The 19,884-nt window shown below is 41.1% G+C and overlaps 1 protein-coding gene across 2 annotated transcripts in view; it reads left to right on the plus strand.

Annotated features, from left to right (window-relative positions):
* elavl4 (ELAV like neuron-specific RNA binding protein 4) overlaps positions 1 to 17,154 on the plus strand; it is a 70,410-nt gene extending 53,256 nt beyond the window's left edge. For both annotated transcript variants that reach the window (XM_085349017.1, XM_085349019.1), the window contains 3 exons: positions 7,366 to 7,591; positions 14,011 to 14,049; positions 16,827 to 17,154. In XM_085349017.1, coding sequence (XP_085205143.1) covers positions 7,366 to 7,591; positions 14,011 to 14,049; positions 16,827 to 17,154 — 593 coding nt within the window. The remainder of the gene's footprint in view (positions 1 to 7,365; positions 7,592 to 14,010; positions 14,050 to 16,826) is intronic.
* Positions 17,155 to 19,884: the final 2,730 nt, after the last annotated feature.

Here is a 19,884-nt window from a genome sequence, read left to right on the forward strand (position 1 = left end):
CCTAACTACTGCCCTGGCCACCTGCCTCACAATTGAAATAGACACGTACTATATATGCACACACAGACACAAAGATTATGTGTGAGAGAGATGTTCTTCAAGGTGGCCCCAGAGGGTTAAGGATCAGCAGGAGAAATGTTAATGATTAATTAGATGTTAGAGTTGCTGGTGATTAAAAACATGGAGGACTTTAGAAGGGCCCTGAGACTAGTATGCTGGCATCATTGACTCATCTTTTTCTTCTCTCTGTTACTGTACAGGCATACGCATACACCCACCCACACACTCACTGCCATTAAAGAGAGAAATGGGCTGCAAATTAAAACTCTCCTGTGACTGCCAAAATGTAAGTACAGAACAAGAAAGAGGAGAGACTCAGAAAGGCAGCGAAGGAGCGAGAGGGATAGAGATTTGTGCTTGGTGTCAGACTGCTTTTTGGTTCAATGAGTGGATCGCTGTCCTGTTAGCCAGCCGCAGGATGTCCTGATGTCGGTTTTGTCACGGTGACACCTCAAAAAAAAGTCCTCAAAACTTTAGTCTTCCTGGCTTTAGGGGCATATTGATAGAGCGTCGTTACAGTGCAGCACCTTGAAGTCTCGGTGCAGGTCGACAGTGAATTATCAGCGTTTTTCTAAAATTCAATTCACTCAGTGATTCACTCTTTCTGCTAAACCGGGGATGGATTTCAAACACACCCTTACCCTGCTGATGTAAACTACATAGGCTTTATACAGGAGCAAATCAGAGAGATGCTGCATAGAGCTGCTGAAGTAACGAATGTTCTGCAGTGACCATCGGCAGATGGGCTGATGATCTCCAGCTCCTGCTCAGCTAAATTGGGAACATGAAGTCTGTTCTGTAAATGACCCTCCTCATCAACAGGATGCACCCTGCAGTCACTCTTCTGTTCTTGAAGACATGAAGGAACTTTAACACTGTTAGCATCATTCGTGGACAGAGATGGCTGAAGCAAAATTCACCAAAACTGGCAAATTGCCCCAAAGACTCAGGGCGCGAACGCAACATTGACTCGACAAGGGTATCTCTCCATCTCTCCCCCTTCCTCTGTCTATCGATTTCTTCTGAATGGATAAGCATATTGTCTCTTTATCAGCCCGCATAGCGCCAGATTCCCCCTCCCGCCTTTCTGTCTAACCTTCGGGGAAGGCGGTCAGGCCGTGATTTTATGTTCTGACAGCTGATTTGAGCTAGCCTCAAACACACCAATCTGAAACACATGCAATATCGGAGACCTCTTTGGTTCAATAGCTGGCTATTCTTAGGTCTTCATCTCATATGCACACAGAGGTCAATGCTTACCTGATCAATGACTGCAAATACAATTGATCCGGAGACACAGCTTTTTCAAATGACAGCCCTAATGTGAAACTAAATTGCTGCTCTTTGTGTGTAAGGACCGACTGTAAAAAGGCTGATGCCACATTTCCCTTTGTGTGGGATGGAAGGAGGTAATGGAGAAAAGATTCCCATGGTAACAAGTAGCAAGCATTAATTCTGTCATATAACTCGTGATGGGGATTGCCTGTGATGCTAATAGGTGCATCTTGCACGCACAATGAAATTATATGTAATATTTAGTGAAAGTTGTATGATAGGCAGCAAAAAGAAGCATTAAACTGAGAATGTATAAAAGCTTTTTTCGACAGGCAGCATCACAAATATGCAATGCTAGAGTTGAAATTAGGTTTATGGAGGTATTAAAAGTCTGACCACGTTCAGTGTGCATAATGCTGCACAGAACAGGACCTGTTTAGCCAAAATTATATTTTAATCAGAGCTATTTTCGTTTTACCTGAAACACCCTTTTTGCCGGTGACTTTGGAAAGGAAGCCACAAAGAGTGCAGTTGTTGCCCCCTGTAAGGTGACATTTTTAGATCAGAAAAAGAGAGAAAAAACAACAACAAGAGAAACAAGAAAGATTTAATTTTATTGTCTCACAATTTTCAACCGTTTTGAAAATGCGCTCCCAGAAGGTCATAACCGAACGTTTTTATGTTTTCAGATGCATAGATGTGATGCGTGGAATTACTCTGCAGCAGTCTGGAGTTGGTTGCTCATGATATAAACACAGTACTCGCGGTGCATATGCTTAAAACGCTTTAGCGCAGCCCATTTCTATTTAGAAGCTGCAGACCGAACACATAATATATTTCCCCTGCTGCCATTAGATCGCTGTAAGCATTTAGTCAACTGGAGAAAAGCTTTTAGAGCTGTTGTTGATGTGGGGAGTGATAAAAGCCATCAAGTAACCTAGAGTACAAACTTGCTTTACACTGGCGTCATCTCTGCAGTTAGATTGAACTTGTAATTTTGGTCTTGATTTAAATGTAAATATTAATTTGTGGTCTTCAGCTTTATTCTGTAGTTTGCAGTTACAGCCTAAACTTCAGCTTTGCTTGTCTTTCCAGTCAGTGCCTCATTTGCGAGGAGGACGACTGCTTAGTTCCCATTTTTGATCCGTTCTTCTCATACCTGTTGTAATGCAAAAGTAAATATAGTACTTGTGCATTACAACAATACCTTTTTTCCTCAAAGGAACTGCCCTTTCTCTGCACAGTTAGTATGTTCTCTCCTCTACTGACTTGAATAATGAATGTTCCTCTACAGACTGACACCACACTGATTCCCTGTTCTCTGTCTGTCCAATAGCAGAGAACAGAACGGTCAAGGTGATATGAGCAGAGAGCTTCTTCCTGTAGATGGGATGACTGCAGCCTTGACTCACGCTATCATCTCACATCTCTCTGCCTCGAGTTTGTTTTTCCTGTAATCTTTCGAGTGCGTTCCATCTCTGTGATAGTCGACACACACGCACACAAAACCACATATAGATATGCACATCAATACATGCGTACGCACACACCAGACAGATGGTTGGAGCTCTGCTCTGACAGAGGCCAAATCACAGGGCACCTCCACTCTTCAAAGTCTCTGAGCCTCTCTTCTCACTGCTTTTTTAAATGCCATCTGTACCCAGGCAAACTAATGCTACTTAAAACAAGGACATCGCATTTTTTTTCCCTGCCTCTAATTAGAAGCCAGTAGGAAGTTTCTTTCTGTCTCTGCCATATTAAAAATCTCTTGGAAAGGCAAGTCTAATAATTTGATACTCTTGGCACACAATTGTACGTCAAATAAAAATAAAAGGAGGGGAGATGGGAAAACAGAACACTGGAAAACAACAAGATTTTGCGTATGCATGCGAGCACTGGTGCATGCATCTGCCAGAGTGGGCCTGCTTACAAGAATACATTGTGCTAGATGGATGTGTGTGAGAGACAGAGAGCTAGAGAAAGAGAGAGAAATTCTGTATGTGTGTGTGTGTGTTTCATTATCCAGCAGCCAGGTTTCTCACCTCACTTTTTTCTGGTCCCTCAGAGGAGCAGTCATTTCTCTCTGTCAGTCAGTCAGTGTTTGGGGAAATGGTAGTGGGTTTTAGAGAAAGAGTGGCTTTGTTTGGGAAGGAGCAAGCAAGAATAGCACTGTTTCCTTTCATCATCATCCTTTTTCTGTCACCTCCTAACATTCTCCTCTATTACCTTTTCTCCTTTTGTCCTTTCCTTCCTTACTTCTCATCCCCCCCTCTTTCCCTTTCTCCTTTTCATTCCGGTCTTGCCCATCCCCACGCCAAGCGCTCGCTTCTCATCCCCCATCCTCACTCCTTCTGTTTCCCCCTCCCCGGACTGAGGCAGCGTGTTATTAGTAAGGCAGCCAATGTGCCTGTCGGTGTGTGTTAGAGAGAGATAAGCACAGGTAGAGAGAGTTACATAAGCCTCTGTTGATTACTGTGGAGGAGAGGGAGAGCAAAAAAAGAGAGTAAGAGGTGAGAGAGAGTGAGAAAGACCGATTGGTATACCTTAGTAAGTACATTGTGCTCTAATGTTGCCTGTATGGCTGGCTGGTGGGTGATAAGTAGGCCTAGGCTTCTGGGGCTGGTTGAAAGGACAGTCATTAGGTTGGACTTCGTAGACTGGCAGCTTGCTTCATAGATTGCGAGTTTGTTTTTGTTACTCTGTTTAACCGGAGACAAATAAACCTTTCTCAAGGTTTATTACATTAATATGGCATGACAGAGTGGTAAAAACAGAACAGGTGCATGGATTTAAGAAGCTGTTTTTATCTTTCTTAAAAATACCTGCATTGTTTTTCAAGGCTCGTTATATTCTACCAATTTTCACCAAGGAGCAAAACCGGTAAAGAAGCAATGCTGCTACGTATTATCTGCAGCTTGTTCGCCAGTATTCTCTACAAAAGTTAACATTTTAACGATCCGTGCTATTTGATTGGATCGTCTTTCTTTCCTATCATAAACACGGGCATTGTATTTTATTTTGACCAAATCCTAAATGTGCCATACTGCTGCAGTAAGTACTAACTAGCTTTCCAGCATGTATTAATCAATTGCTGAATATAATCCCCAACAATTACAATCTTTTAGTCCTCTCTTAGTAACACTTTCTAAAAACTGCAGAGCTCTGCTGTTTTAGGAAAATGCTCAGTGCTTTATTATATATTTGTGACGCAAACCCTGGAAGAAATGGGCTTGGGGCTCTGTGTCACAGTCGGGGTGGGAAGGTTGAAAGCTACAAGAGACTTTGGGTATTTTTTAATTAAATTTTCTGAAATAAGGAAATCAGAGAAATGTAATCTTTATCATTTCACGAAGCGGCTGTCTCACTGCAACAGTAATTGGATTCAGAATGCATTTCACATATTGACACCCCAATGGGATGTTGGGTGAACTTCGTGACGTGGCAGTACTTTCACTATTAGACGCACTGAGGAATTATGAGAACTCTAAGGCTTGTCAATATTTTTGCTGTGAATGTCGCAAAACCCATTCATTCTGTTTCATTACATGATCTGTGAGCATTCTTGACTGAACAGAGCCAACAGGCACAAGTACAGCATTATGGGTGATGAGGTTTCCTGCCAACCAACCTTTCTCACCTACTTACAATGCTACTGTGCAACCTCAAGGACAAGAGAAGCTGGTGCATACATAAAACAAACAGAATACACACACACACACAAATCTTTTCTCTGTCTCGCTCTCATATAAACACTGCGGTTTGGTCACGCTCCATCGAAAATGGTCATGGACACCTCCAGTCCTCTTTCCGCACTTCATTCTTAATAGCACCTCTTCAAGTCATCACATAAGTATGTGCGTGCACACGTGAATGGGTGTTTGTGTGTTTGTGTCGGGCCTTCATCTGTATGCCAAGCGTTTGTCTGGAGGCCCTCCAGCAAGAACCGGCTTAGAAGGAGCTCAAGGCCAAACAAGTGTGAGGATTAAAGGACGAATAGAGTCCTCTCTTCTGCACTCATCTCAGTGGAGGAAGTGAATGAGCAGTGCTCTCGTCTTTCTTAACTACCGCTGAGGTGCCCTTGAGCAAGGCTCTCGGAGTTGCCAAGCGCCTTATAGAAAAGTAGGGTTATTGCAGTTATCAAAGTAAACTAAGGCATTGGGGATATTTAAATGCCCAGCGTCCATTAGCGAAAAACTGTTATTTACTATACCTCAGAAACAAACGCACTGTTCCCCACTTTTCACACAACATATGCATGAAAACAACTGTAATATGTAAAGAAAGCTGTAGGAACAACAGAGGCTGTTGTTTACACTATGTACATCCCATTAGAATTGCTCGTTTTCCTGCTTCTATCAAGCTAATTAAAATGTGCAGGTACAGAGTTGGCACAAATGGAAATAAGGGAAGAGAATTTGTGAAAGGCTGTCTGGGGAGAGGGAGGTAGAAAGGTTAAAAAATGAGAATTTAAAAAAACATTTTTATGAAGTAAGAGTTAATGAGTTCAACCACCAGACATAAAGAAAATGCTGTGGTTCAAATCTGAGCCTCGCAGTGCTTTTTATTCGGTAAAGACTCTGAGGTAAGAGGTTTCTTTGTGTATAAGTTCTAAAGTCAGAAAGTTGTTGCTTATATAGTTTAAAAAAAAAACTTTTCAGAAAAAGTAAACAAATTATGTTAGACTACAGAGAGCAAATTAGTTTTGAAAATTATTTTTATATTGCCATTCTTTCACAAGTCATGTTTCTGTTGCTGCAAAAGGACACTGATCACCACAGTTTGCAGTAATTGAGCTCCTTTTGTTGTGGTGACAGTTAAGAAAATACTTTCAGCACGGTATTTGAAAGAGGCAAGAAAATTGCAGAGAATATGCAAATCAGTTACCTGAAGAAAAATAAAAATAGAGAAAGAGACAGAGAGAGAGGGAAAAGCACAATGCTGTAAATCCAGAGTACAGTCACATTTATGTATTGGTTTAAATGTTTAAACTGGATTTCACCTTATTAGAAGATAAGTAATTTTTAATGAATGGTTTGCTTTCGTAGAGCGTTTTTATCTTTCTGCTTGGCTGGAAAGTAAATAACCTTCTGGTGCTCGTCTTTGGAGAAAAGAAAAGAACAAAAGGAGTGAGATGGTCAAGGTGCTTAACAGAATGAGAATTCAGGGGAGCGAGTACCATGAGACGAGCCAACAGGAAGTAGCGGGCTGGCATGAACAAAATGTGGAATAACAATAAGGAGTGCCTTTTAAGTGTGTGAGAGAGACTGCACACAATGATGCTCATACACAACATTCCCCTCTTCCTTACTTCCTCTCTTTTATTCAGCCTCAGTCACATAGACATGCCTGTGTGCACACAGTATTATGTAAATAGTCTCTTCGGCAGAGTGCTGCTGTCACTGCGCGAGCATCCTCTGGGCCATGCAGGCAGCCTCATTAAAACAAGGCACAGCATCCGTTAATAGATACACATATGTACACATATACGCATGTACATGTACACGTATAGAGATGCACACTTCTTAATACGCACAATGCACCAGTAAAGGACCCACCAGGGGAGCTTCCCTAAATGTTCCTCTCAGGTGGCAGTCAAAAATATCGCCACGGAAACAGCTCAAATGTCACGGAGAGCGGTGCATGAGGAGGGCGTGCAGGGGTGACTGCGACTGGAATGAGCGTAAGAAAAGACGTGACTTTGTGGCTTTAAACACCCTCTGGGTCAGTGCCACAGTGTGTGTAGCTGGTGTGTATGTGTGGGTATGGCTGTATTTGTGTTACTGTTAGAGTACAAAGCCATTTGCATTAAAAATACTTTACAATTTATTACTTTTTTTGCTTCTTTTACACTGTGGAGCATGATGTCATTGTTTATTTGTGTGGGATCTTTAAATAGGAGTAATCATGTGCAAAAGTAAGAGTGCTACTCAGCAGCACAGACATCTTTTAAATATATAGACAGTAAACCTTTGTCTGATACCTGTAAAGTAAAAGGGGCCCCTGTTTGTTTCTGATCTGCTGGCCCCGCAGGTGGCTCCAGAGGTGTTGGCTTTATCCGCTTTGATAAGAGGATAGAGGCTGAGGAGGCCATCAAGGGCCTGAATGGCCAGAAGCCATCGGGCGCTGCCGAGCCTATAACGGTCAAATTCGCCAACAACCCCAGCCAGAAGACCAGCCAAGCTCTTCTGTCACAACTCTACCAGTCACCTAATCGCCGATACCCTGGCCCCCTTCACCACCAGGCTCAGAGGTTCAGGTGAGTACAGGGGCAGGAGGACGACAGAGGAGAAGGTGGGGAGGGGAGGCTTTTAGGCAGTTTCGACACAATCGTTACTTATATCTCTATATGTGATGTGTCTAATGCAGAGTTTCCAAACCTTTGGCGCTGACCCAGTATTAAATCTTTACTATTAATTTGACGAGCCCAGGAAATTTCCAGTTGAAGTGGAGTGGCTGGTCCACTGTTCAGTAATTTTGAAAGCAGCCTTGCAGACAGTAGGTTGTCCTTGAACAGCCAGTATGAGCAGCCTGATTTTTTTGTCAGAGACATCGCGTGATGAGCCATTTGGGGTGCGCCTGGTTCCAAAAGTAAAAGTCTTTCTCAGACCATTTCCCAGTCTCATTTAATTAACGTGATTATGTTACATGAGTCACTGTTGGAGCACTATTAAGGACGGACGCAAGATGCTCCAAAGTACAAAAGAGCAACAGCAGCATTATAAAAGACCTTTTTAATGAAAATCCGAAAGGATCCAAATGTGTCCACATAAGAACGCAAGTTTGATGTTATCTACAACCTTGTATGAACTCAAATTAATTCACTTTCAGTTAAACTTCAGGTAAATTTTTGAAACAATTGGAAGCCTGAGACAGCGGGCATCTGCTATAAAGTGATGAAAAGCACAATTTCTTAGAAAGAAAGCTAATTTAAAGTGATAGCTATAACATAACAGCATCATGATCTTGTTGCAGAGTCTTTTGTATCTAATTTGACCAAAAAAATGCATTAAAAGAAAAAGTAATAATAAAATAACAGGATTTCAGAGACTGAAACATACTTCCTAGAACCAGTGGCACCTCCTCCTTCCAGGCTCTTTTTCAGAGATGTTTTAAAGTAGCAAATTGAAAACAAAGTGTAGACATAAGATAATCAACAACATGATTGGGCCATCTGCTCACAAGGTTGGGAATCTCAAGTTGAATGTCATCTGCTTATGTAGAAATTAAGGAAAACAAGTAAAGTATTTACTAGAAAGCTTCACAAACAGCCATGCTTTGTGTATCGCACAATCTGAAACTAAAATAATTTGATTTAATGTTTACTGATCAGCTATCAGTCTTAAACTTCATACAGATTTTTCTTGGTCAACGTGAAACTCAGTGCATTCAATTTAGGAAACATGTCTACTCCAAACAACAGGCCTGATTTGGAAAACACGCACCAAGTGTCCATCATTATACAAAGTTAGATACCTCATTGGCCATTGCTTTATGTAGCCGTTATATGTCCGTGTGTCCGAGGACTGCAGCCTTTTGCCAAAATGATTGTTTGCAATGCAATCAGGTGTTATAATTATTCGTGCTCTCTGGATCAGGTGTTACCCTACATTTAGAAATTTAGGTGTCATATTTGTGGTTTGACATGTCTGAAAGGGCATGAATTTCATTTCGTGAAATTCAGTTTGCCATGCAGCGAGCAAAGATTAACTTTCCAGATACTCTTATTCATATCAGTCTGCTCAGCTTTTGCAAGTGCTATAAGGCCGACTGCTCTGCTCTGTTTTTAAAATTTTATTTCTTTAATTGTTTTATTAATGAAGTAGGAAGGTATTTTTTTGTTCTACACACTTAAGTCATGATAAGTACATCAAGTCACTTCCTCCATGTCCACAGGCTGGACAGTTACCATTAAACAAACCATACTGCAGATATTGTTAATCTTAAATTAGAATAAAATATGAGTATGTTGTTGCAGTAACATATATGCTAAAGAATTGTGAACACTTGGGCTCTATAGCATTGTGATGCCGTGGTTAGCACTGTTGCCAGAGGGTCAAATCCCTACTGGGGATGCACCAAAAATTAGCCGACCCCCTTTGAGCAAGCACCTGGCAACAGTGGGAATGAAAAACTCCCTTTTAACAGGATGTAACCTCCGACACAACCAAGCTCAGGGAGGGGCGGTCATCTTCCATGACCAGTTGGGTGTGGCGGGTGGAAAACAGGACAAAAAACACACTGTAGAAGAGAGGCAGAGATTAATAATAAAGTTTGAATGCTGTCTCCAGGTCCTTTAGCTTCCTCCCACATTCCAACGACATGCATGGGTTAGACAAGGTGTTTCGAATATTGCTGGGTTTTTACCATGTAAAGCACTTTGAGGCAACTGTTGTTGTGAATTTCTCACTATATAAATAAAACTGAACTAAACTGATGGACTGGCTCTAGCTCCCTTCGACCTTGAGTTGAATAAGTGGAAGAAGATGAGAAAGAGTCAGAGGTTTCCTGTCTTTGATAAGCTTCATTCTTTTCAACTTTACACACGCTTGAGTAACAGTTGGACATGTTGAATGCGATTCAGTATCGAGTATCATGTTTAATTTCTCACACCTTTAACGAAGCAGATTTTATGAAAACGGGTTCAGAATTAAGTCATTTCTATAGTTTGTTTACTAGCAGATCCTGACTGGTCCAGCATGAGAACTACCCAGACACACATCAAATCACAAACACAATATCTGTGTTTCTATATCTATGGTAACACTTATATTCAGAGAGCATGAGTCACCCCAGTGTCTGTGTTACAACAATGCTGCACTTTCTCTCCTGTGAACAGTCATTTGGCAAAAGCATCCTCTGAACAACAGGTGTGAGCATTGCACCTGGTGCAGGTGTCCGTAAGTCAGCGAGAGCTCTGCGTGGGTCCACCCAGATCAGAGAGGAACTGTTCATAAGAGACTGTGGGGTTCTGTCATTCACAACTACATGTTTCCCCTCATTTCATCATGCTGCCATCGTGTCGATGCTTCCAGGCATATTCAGGCCTGGGCAAAAACACATATTAGGAATATCTTTTTTTTTCCCATAATTTTTGCAAAACAAAAAGATACATTTTTACTGTTAGGTATTGTCCTTTAATTTTACACTCATTCTGCACGATGTTGTCCACTGTTTTGGACCGAAAGCTATCACCCCTACCAGACATGAAAGACATGAAATACTATAAATACTGCATGAGTCTGTGACTGCATTACAAGCTGACATTATTCAAGAGACTGAGGCCTTAAATCCAGTCAGCAGAGGGCCAGTTAAAACAAATCATTACAAAATGAATATCAGGATTTAAATTTTAACCCCATTTCAGCTTCCCAAAATTAATGTTATCTTCATGTCTTTAAAAAATGTTTTTGCCCAGGTCAGTAATCTTAACACCAAGTTAATATACAGTAGTTCGTACACTGTGTGGCATCCTACCCAGTCATATGCTGTCATTAAAGACCCAAACATCATCATATTATGGCACCTAGAGGTAGTTTGAGCGTACTCCTTAAGCTCAAGTTACCTTTCACCTGAGTAACCAATAAGAAAACAGAAACATCACACTATCATATTATCCAACAAGAATGTTTTAGAACTGAAGACAGAATATGTGCTTACACAATTTCCTCTCTTTCAATAACACTAAGCCGGTCGTGCTGTTTACTCTCCATCAAAGTCAGAGCTTGGAAGGTATTTTTCTTCTGGAGCAGCTTCCCTGGTGTGACACCTGAGCGATGTAGCGTGGCTGTGTGTCTGTGATACGCCAAGCCAATTTACAGGCTCTGCAGGAGAGCTGTCGCTTCTCATCACAACTCACAACCACAGTACACTTCCTTACCGTGTCCCTGTGTTCCTGCTCTCTGCTCCCGAGCCCTTTGCTAAAATCCTTAACACTTAAAAGTTATAAATGGGGTTGATATGTGTGGTTTCCAATTTTTTAACAAAATTTAAGAAGGACTAAGGATGAAAAACTGCATTTATTCAGAACCGATCTCTTGTTTTGCTTACTTCCAACTATTTTTGAAGTTAGACACATTTTATGTGCACCTAGCAACGAGTACTGGAAATAAAATCCACCATAGATGCTAAAGTTGTTTTAGATAGTAAGAATGTTGTTTAGGAGACCCAAGTTTTTAATAAATCGTCTTGGCACAGTACAATCCTGCTGCAGCGATAATTACATCTGTCCTGTGTGAGTAAATCATGTGGGCCTGCCGTAACGCAAGCTAATGTATAATGTGCTCGTACGGTCCCTCTCCAAGACGGCAAACATAATCGACTCAAGCACAATACGCGAAGCCCTAGATCCCCGCTTGCTTCCAATCCTCTGTCGTTAACTAATGGTACTAATTAGCAAATTAGCCTTATTATATCCAGGGCAGGAGCCAATTTTAATTGAACAGATTTTTGTTTCAAAAAGGAAAAGACAAAAACGCCCATTCCACCATTAACATGCATTGACAGACAGCACAAAAGCCCTATTGTTTGCATCCAGCTTGGAGAGGCAGCGTGAAAAGCTGGCAGAGTGTTTGCGTGGCGAGCTTGCATCAGTGTGGATTCGTACATGTTTGAGAGAAAGGAGAGCGAGAGAGTGTGTTAGCAGCAGGTTGTTTTGTTGTGGCCCAACGGCCCATCGGCCAGCAGGTGTCTTCATGCTCCCGAGCCTGGAGCGCCTCTCCTCTGAGCATCCTCTCCAATTGACTCATTTACCCACAAAGCAGGCTGCTCGTTCCCTCCCCACGTAATGAGCTAATTACTGTTTTAATGATTCCGTATATCCTTTTCTCCACTTTTGTTCTTTGTTTTAGGGCTGCTTTTGTACTGCTTGGTAATTTTAAGTGAGAACAGTGCTACAGTGCAGACACACCATGAAGCCAAGCAATAAGCAGGTCTATCATTTACCCAGAAGGTTTATGTAAACTGTGAAAAGGTTATGTAATTTACCTCCAATGAGGGGTTTCAATGTAGGTCACCACATTATCAATTTATTTACAAAATTGAGCAGTTCCCTCAGAAGATTATGTCTTGAAATTAATTTGTGAAATTAATATTTTTGAACACAGGTTAGTACAATGTTGCAGTGTTTTTCATTTATAAGAGAATTAGCTACAATTACCTGGCATCCTGGTGTTAAATTGTCCCTGATTAGAAGATTACTAATCTGTTATCTCTAACAGGCAGAGTAAATTTCATTTAACCTGATTAATACAAATAGTACTGTGATTATTATTATTAATATGCAAGATATTTACTACAAGGCTGCACAACTGCTTAAATAATCAGGATGTGTGTGTGTGATATAGGCTATATTTCAAGGCAGTGATAACGTTGCCTTGAAATATAGATTATTGAAATTTAACATTCTTTAAAATGTGCACCGCATAGAAGATTGTGTGCCTGTGTGAGTTCCTGTTTTTGCAAGGAAGCAAGAGAAAAGGAGAAACAACCCTGACAGTCGAGTCAAAGTCAGAGAGTTTGTAGTGTTTTCAAGAGGAACGAGGCGTCGCTGGCCAGCTGTTGCTCAATAAGCCGTTGCCCCTGTCCATTAGGCCAGAGGAGTTAATAAGACATGAGACAGGCCAGACCCAAGTGAGGAATGAAGGTCATTGAGTCACTAAGCAGGCTGCATCCATCCAAGAGGGCCAACGTTTCATACAGCCCACAGGTTTCCGAAGCCCAGCTCACAGACAGACACACAAAGCCTGCCTGGTTCTTAAACAACACACAAATAGTAGTTCACCCCAGATGACTGCAATGGCTGTAGCTCGCAGGCAGAAATTATTACGAAAGCAGAACATCTCCCCAAATCTAACCCTTTTAGACAGAGCACACCCTCTGACTAACACGCTGCCATTCCACCCGACCTGTTAGCACTTAACAGGTTGACCCCAGCCACAAAGACAGCATTCAAAATTTCACGCCTAGTTTAACATTCAGTTGTGCTTTTGTGTTTTCCCATCGCATAGAAACACGACTAATCATCGTCACCTCTCTCGCTCACCATCGTTCAAATGCCAAACCATTACACTGACAGAACTCTTGATCATTTCCTGCCATCTCAAGTGTTCTCTTAATCGAGTTAACACAAATTCAGGAGCGTAGAACCTGAAAATAAATTCTCATTTACCTCCATCGTAATAAACCATCGATGTGGTGTCATAAATTGTATGGATACCCACATGCAAGATTACGATTTGCAATTGTGTAGCATTGCGGCTAGGCTATCATACTAGTATGGCCTAGAGCAATGCTGTGCTAACACACTGCCTGCCCTTAGTGTTATGTGTGCAACTGTAATCCTGAACTGTGACCAGTCAACTGCTGTGTAAGAATTAAATGGTCGCACCTACAGTAATATTAACGTGCCCGATTGCAGGGCTACGATGAGGCCTACGAAGAAGCTCAGTGGGCGACTGAGCGAGTGCAGAGCATACTGATTGTACTGTAGATTCACTGATTAACTGATGATAGCATTTTCTGGTGGGGCTCCTCAGTGTAATGGACCAACTATAGATGGGTTTGTTTGTTCTTGAGTGAGGAGGGCCATGCAGTTCCTGCAGGGACTTAACATTAGTTCCATTGAGTGAGTCGACCATCTGCCCACCATTAACCCCAGAACCCTCCTTCTCTTTACAGGCTGGACAATTTGCTTAATATGGCCTATGGCGTAAAGAGGTAATTAAAAACTTCACCCAATGCCAGATGTCCATGTTGACTCAGTGATTTTTCAATATCCTTTTTTCCTGTTTGTTTTTATTATTTATTTTTTATTATTTTTTTCCTTGCATTTTTGCAATCACTTTGCATTTGCAAATTTGTTCAAGGTCAACTGCATTCTTGGTTCTTTGATTTGTTTGTATGTTTTTCCCCCGTCAGCTTCAGTTGGCTTTAAAACCTTCCCAACCACTCAAAGTGTAAAAAAAAAAAAAACCCAATCAGCCTTGTTTTCAGTGGTGATGAATTTGCTTTGTTTTGATTATGAAAGTGCTGGTGTTGTTTGGATTGTTTTGGGTTGTTTCAACAGATTTTGTTCTCTGGTGTAAAACTTCTCATTTCTAGGTGTGTTGGTTTTATTTCTACTGGATTCAGGTTCTCCTGCCTTGTCGCCATAAATCTAGAGCTTGGTCTCCCTTTAGGGTCAAATTTTAAATTTGTCACTGTGAATGTATGTTAGAATCAAACATTTTGTCAGTCAGATACAACCTATGACAAAATAAAAATTTTGCACACATTCTTGGTAGTGCTAATAGAATTCAAGAAAAGTTTAGCTAGGACTTCTGATAAGGCTAGATGAACCTGGATCCCTGCTGGAAACAGGAAATGCTGTTTCACTGCAGACAGTTCCAGCTTTGCTCAGCACTGCTCTGCTCAAACTCCTTTCCTTCGCCTCCATGTTTCATTTTGCTTTCTCACCAGCATAGGTGTTACATAACCCAGAGCAGCAGCCACTGTGGTGATAGATGTTCCATGTGCTGACGGTGGCACCTTGCATGTTGCAAGCACAGGGGGCATCATCAGTCAGTCAGCTTAGAAACTCAAACAGAACCCAACGTTTAGCTCGAGAGATATTTTCTCTTTGCAAGTTCCTCTAAAAACCTGTAATTTTGCCAAACAAGATCATGTTTTTGCAGAATAACACTCTCATAGTGATGCAATATGACATTCAAAGGTTTAACGCTCTCCAGTAAGCACTTTACCCTCAACCCGAGTCTTTACATCATTTTATTAAAAGGTGAAAATAGGTGTCTGATTTAGCGGTCCTGATTGCAAAGCATGTCATCAAGTTGCAAGTGTTTTTCAGTGATCTGGGGCTATTTTTTGAAAGGAAAGAGAAGGAAAGTGTTAAGAGCTGGAAATGGTTTAGCTTTAGAAAGGACAGAATAGATATCTGGTCAGCTACACAGTTGCTATGCAACCCGTGGTCTGGTCTGTAACATTGGTTAGTGCTCGGTCCCACTCTGGTGGGTATGCTTGCATACACGCTTACACCCATACGCACACATACATACAGGCACACTCATTTCCACCTTCACAAATCCAGTGTAAGCTAGCCTTCATTTAGCCAGAAACCTGACGTTGTCCAGCTTAAATTTACAATTGGCATGAAGTTTTTTTAAACATAAGAGAGGCCTGAGTGTGGCTGAGCATGTCAGACAGTGAGGCCTTTTACGATTCATCCTAAAGGATCCTCTCAACAAGAAAGGGAGGCCACATGATTTGGTGTCTATTATAACCTAGTTTCTTGTTGCAAGAGTCTTGTGGTGGTAGGTAATTTAAAAAAAAAAATAGATCAAAATATTGCAGATTTATAACTATGAGTCCATGTCATCTTAATTATACACACTAATTTGATCTAAATCACAAAAGTGTAATTGCTGCAAAGAGCTCCTTACGGTTGATGATCTTGCTAACCTGAGGCAAGTATTAGCATCCGAAACAACTGCAAGCAAACTCTGTATGACCAAAGTCATGCAGGAAGGTCGTAGTGATTGACCACATATAGTCACTGGAAACAGGAGGCTCTGGGCCCCGAGCAGCAAGCAACGCTATCGATCAGTGCCACGAGCTCTGGAGTAGAACTGATCAGAACGCTCTGCAGGAGGGGAGAAGGGGGGAGGAATACACTTTGTACCTTAATGCCACTGGGCTGTAAAGTGCTTCCATTTTCCATTTAGTTTGCTCCCTCTTCCCTCCCTCCTTTTCCTTAAGAAAGCAGCCATCTCTGAGACAGCTGCAGCAAAGCGGAAATCTCAATTAAAGCACTCCCAATAATGCCTATAGTCGTTTCTTGAAGAGAGGTGGCATAAGAAATGAACCTTTTTATCTCATTTACCTTTTATTTAAAGGTGGGGGTATTTTTTTCTCCTCTCTCTTTCCTTTGAGCGGAAAGGCAATTAAGTGAAGTCAACTGAGGATTCAAATCTCTTGCATCACAAGAAAAAGGAGAAGATTATGAGGCGAATGAGAACAGATTTAGCAGGCTGGTGCATGATCTTTCATGAATTTCTAGCAACAGTTTAATTCAGCGACTTCCTGCAATTTAACACCTAAAGGAGCCACTCAGCAGAAATACAGCATAGCGCACACAGCGCCGTCATCATTCCAGACAGGAGACTTTTCAGAGCCAAAGAGTTCTTGCAGGATTTAGTGGCAGCTTAGCAAACGAATGCAGACTGCCCTGACATATTTGCACATACGTTCGTACGGAGTACTTGCATGTTTATCTGATATGGTGTGGTTTGGCTTTGAGATCAGTGGCTTGACCAGACTATTTGGCTGTAGAGAGTAGCGTGCGATTCAGGCGAGGATCATGGCAGGACCTTTTTGTTTTTCACTGGTTAGGGCGATTTCATGTACAGCAGATGCAGACACTGTTTCTCTGTGTGCCTCAACTTGCCCAGTTAACGCTTGCCGTTTTCTCTTCTTCCTCCCAACTGTGCCTCTCCTCTCAGGTTTTCACCTATCACTATTGACAGCATGACCAGCCTGGTTGGCATGAACATCCCCGGGCACACGGGCACCGGTTGGTGCATCTTTGTGTACAACCTGTCCCCAGATTCAGACGAAAGCGTGCTCTGGCAGCTGTTTGGGCCGTTCGGCGCAGTCAACAACGTCAAGGTGATCCGTGACTTCAACACCAACAAGTGCAAAGGCTTCGGCTTCGTCACCATGACAAATTACGACGAGGCGGCAATGGCCATCGCCAGTCTCAACGGCTACAGGTTGGGCGACCGCGTCTTGCAAGTCTCCTTCAAGACTAACAAGACACACAAGTCCTGAACTTTACCAGGTAGAAGCAGTTGCCCCGCGACTTTGTCTGCTCCAAAATTGCCCCCAACCCCCCCTACCCCCACCTCCACCCATCCCTTAGCCCCTTCAGTCACTACCACTACCACCCTACTACAGCCATCCAACACAGCAAACTCCAACCGGAACATAAAGCAACCAACAAACCATCAAGCAAATTGAACTAGAAATGGCTTATATTATAACTTTGGACCTATAAGCCAACGTTGCCTAAGTATTACAAAAATGAAATGATGAAAACGTTCACAAGTTTTGGGAAGCTCCTGCGATAATGCAGGCTTCTCTTTGTTGTATATTCTTTCTGTTTCTTGTGGTTGTTATAATGTTTTTTCTCTTCTGTGTAAAACAGTAGCAAATCCCTGTATCCCCTTATTTCAGAGAAGAGAACGTCCTCTTTCGATTGGAGCCTTTTCTCTGTCTTGATTCAGGATTTGTTTTTCTTTTGTAAATCCGGATCCACTGTCGGTAGTATTATATTACCTCCCTGTCTAGTAAACGGGAGGCGGCTCTTTTTTAAATTGGTGAACCATTCATTCATTTTTAGCGTGTATTTCAAAGCGTCCCCTTACCGATTACAAACGGGATTCCACGGGATCCCGGTAACTCTGATGTAGAAAAAAAATGAATTTCTAACATTGTTTTTGTTTTGTATCGCAAACAAAACATAATGTCTTTCCTCACTTGGGGTTCAGGGAGATGGGGCAAGGGAGGGGATGGGTTAGCTTTGCTGATGACACGTTCAGTAATTTAAGAAAAAAAAATATCACTGTTGCCAAAGAGAAGATCTCTTTGCTTGGAAAAAAAAACACGTTTAGAAAAAGATAAAAATAAATAGAAAGATCTATTTTTATAAATGATAATTAAAATAATAATTATTGAAGAATTTTTACAAGAATCTGGATTTGAAAAAAAGAGAAAAATATTTTGACTGGCTAACTAGGGGGGGCCGGGGCGGGTGGGAGGGGGCACCACCTTGTCTTGTCGTTCTGCCGTGGTACTTTATAGGATCGGAGGTTGTTTTTTGGGGAATCCAAGTTGGTAGCGATTTTGTAGATGGAAGGTTTTGTGAACAAAGGATGCAATCTGAGGCAGGTGATTTTGGTAATTTTTCACACATGTACTAGTGCATAATTATTCAGTGATACCCAAAAGGGAAGGGAGAGGGGTCTTTCCGAGGCCTAACCATCCTCACAGTCCAGAGCCCAAAGCAAGAAGACCCTTTGTCCGCTTGTTTTCCTGTTTTTGTCATCAGTCGATATGGGATCTCAGTAAATAGATATATACACATCTATCCATTTAGAAGCATACTATACATTATCTATATCATTTTCTTCGCTCTTACATTTGAGAAGAACTTCCTTTTAGCGATCAACAGTAGGTGCTATACTACATTATTCACATATCTTAAATATCCAAGTTTGTTGTTCTATGTGTTGTTTAAAGAAAAAAAACTACTTTGATGTTGGCATTGAATTGAGCTGCTGTTCTTTGTTTAATATTTGTTTAATGTTGGCCCAGAAATCTGGTGAGACTATTTCTTTACTGAATAATCAGATTTGACTAAATCGGGCCTTGTAAGAATCACTGAACAAATTTTTTATTTGTTTTTGGGGGTTTTTTTTGTTGGTTTGCTGACTTTTAGGTTACTTGCTGAGCGTGAAACGTTTGTCAAAACTTAATGATGATTAGCTAGTTCCGTTAGTCTAGATATTTGTTTCCTTAAAAAGGATCTATGACAACTGTGTCTTTATTTGCTGTGTACAAATAGATGATATATATAAATATATATATAGTCTACATTTGTTTTACAATATCTACTGTACTATCTGAGTTGTCACTGTTCTTTTGTTCGTTTGAGCTTGTCTTTTTCATATGACAATTTATTATGAAGTGGTGGTTCAGTTACTTAGAAAAACTTGTGAGGAAACTGTTCAATTGTTGTCATGTTGCTTGTGGAGAAAAAAAATTGGATTAACTTTTAGTTAACTACCGCGGCAAAAGAAACCGAACAAAAGCTTAGAGTATAAACGTGTTGGTTTAACGGTTTGTTTCCTTATCTATTTTTGAAACTATTTATTTTTCTATTTATTTGTATTTATTCTATATTTATGATTCATTAATTTATCTGTGTATTTATGTATTTATTTGTTTGTTTCATTGTCTGTGTATTTGCGTGATTCTGGTACAGGGAGGGGGGCGTTTCTGAGCAAAAGGGAACAAAGCGACTAGTGGAGAGGCTCTTCCAGTAGTCCACTGCACTGAGAGAACTTTTAGTACGTTTGTGCTTTGTACCAATATATCAAAATTACAATATAAAAAAAATCTAAAAGTCAAGAAAACTGAAAAAAATGTCTGGAGGGTCGGGGGACGCTCTTCCCTTATTACTAGAAACAGTTACTCGCTATGCATAACCTAGTTAATAGTTCAATTTGCTATTGCTTTTTTCTTGTCTTGTTAAAATGAAATCTTTAGATCTTTTTCAATAAAGTTTAGTCTTAATAGAATGTTATAAACAGTCGTTCTGGTTCAATATAACCTGTGATAAGTTTGTGTAGTTCTAATAAGCCACTCCGTCCACACCCTCCCTCCACTTACTACCGCTTTGTGATGAAACCTTATGCAAAAATGTGGGTCTGAAAGCATAGTTTTCCGTTTCGGTTAGCATTTTGTATGACATTCAGCTCTCGGAGGCTCGGGCAGACA

The sequence above is a fragment of the Diplotaxodon limnothrissa genome, linkage group LG23 (genome assembly GCF_057381915.1).
Source record: "Diplotaxodon limnothrissa isolate DT_005_m linkage group LG23, D_limnothrissa_male_GT1.1, whole genome shotgun sequence".
Classification (NCBI taxonomy): Eukaryota; Metazoa; Chordata; class Actinopteri; order Cichliformes; family Cichlidae; genus Diplotaxodon; species Diplotaxodon limnothrissa.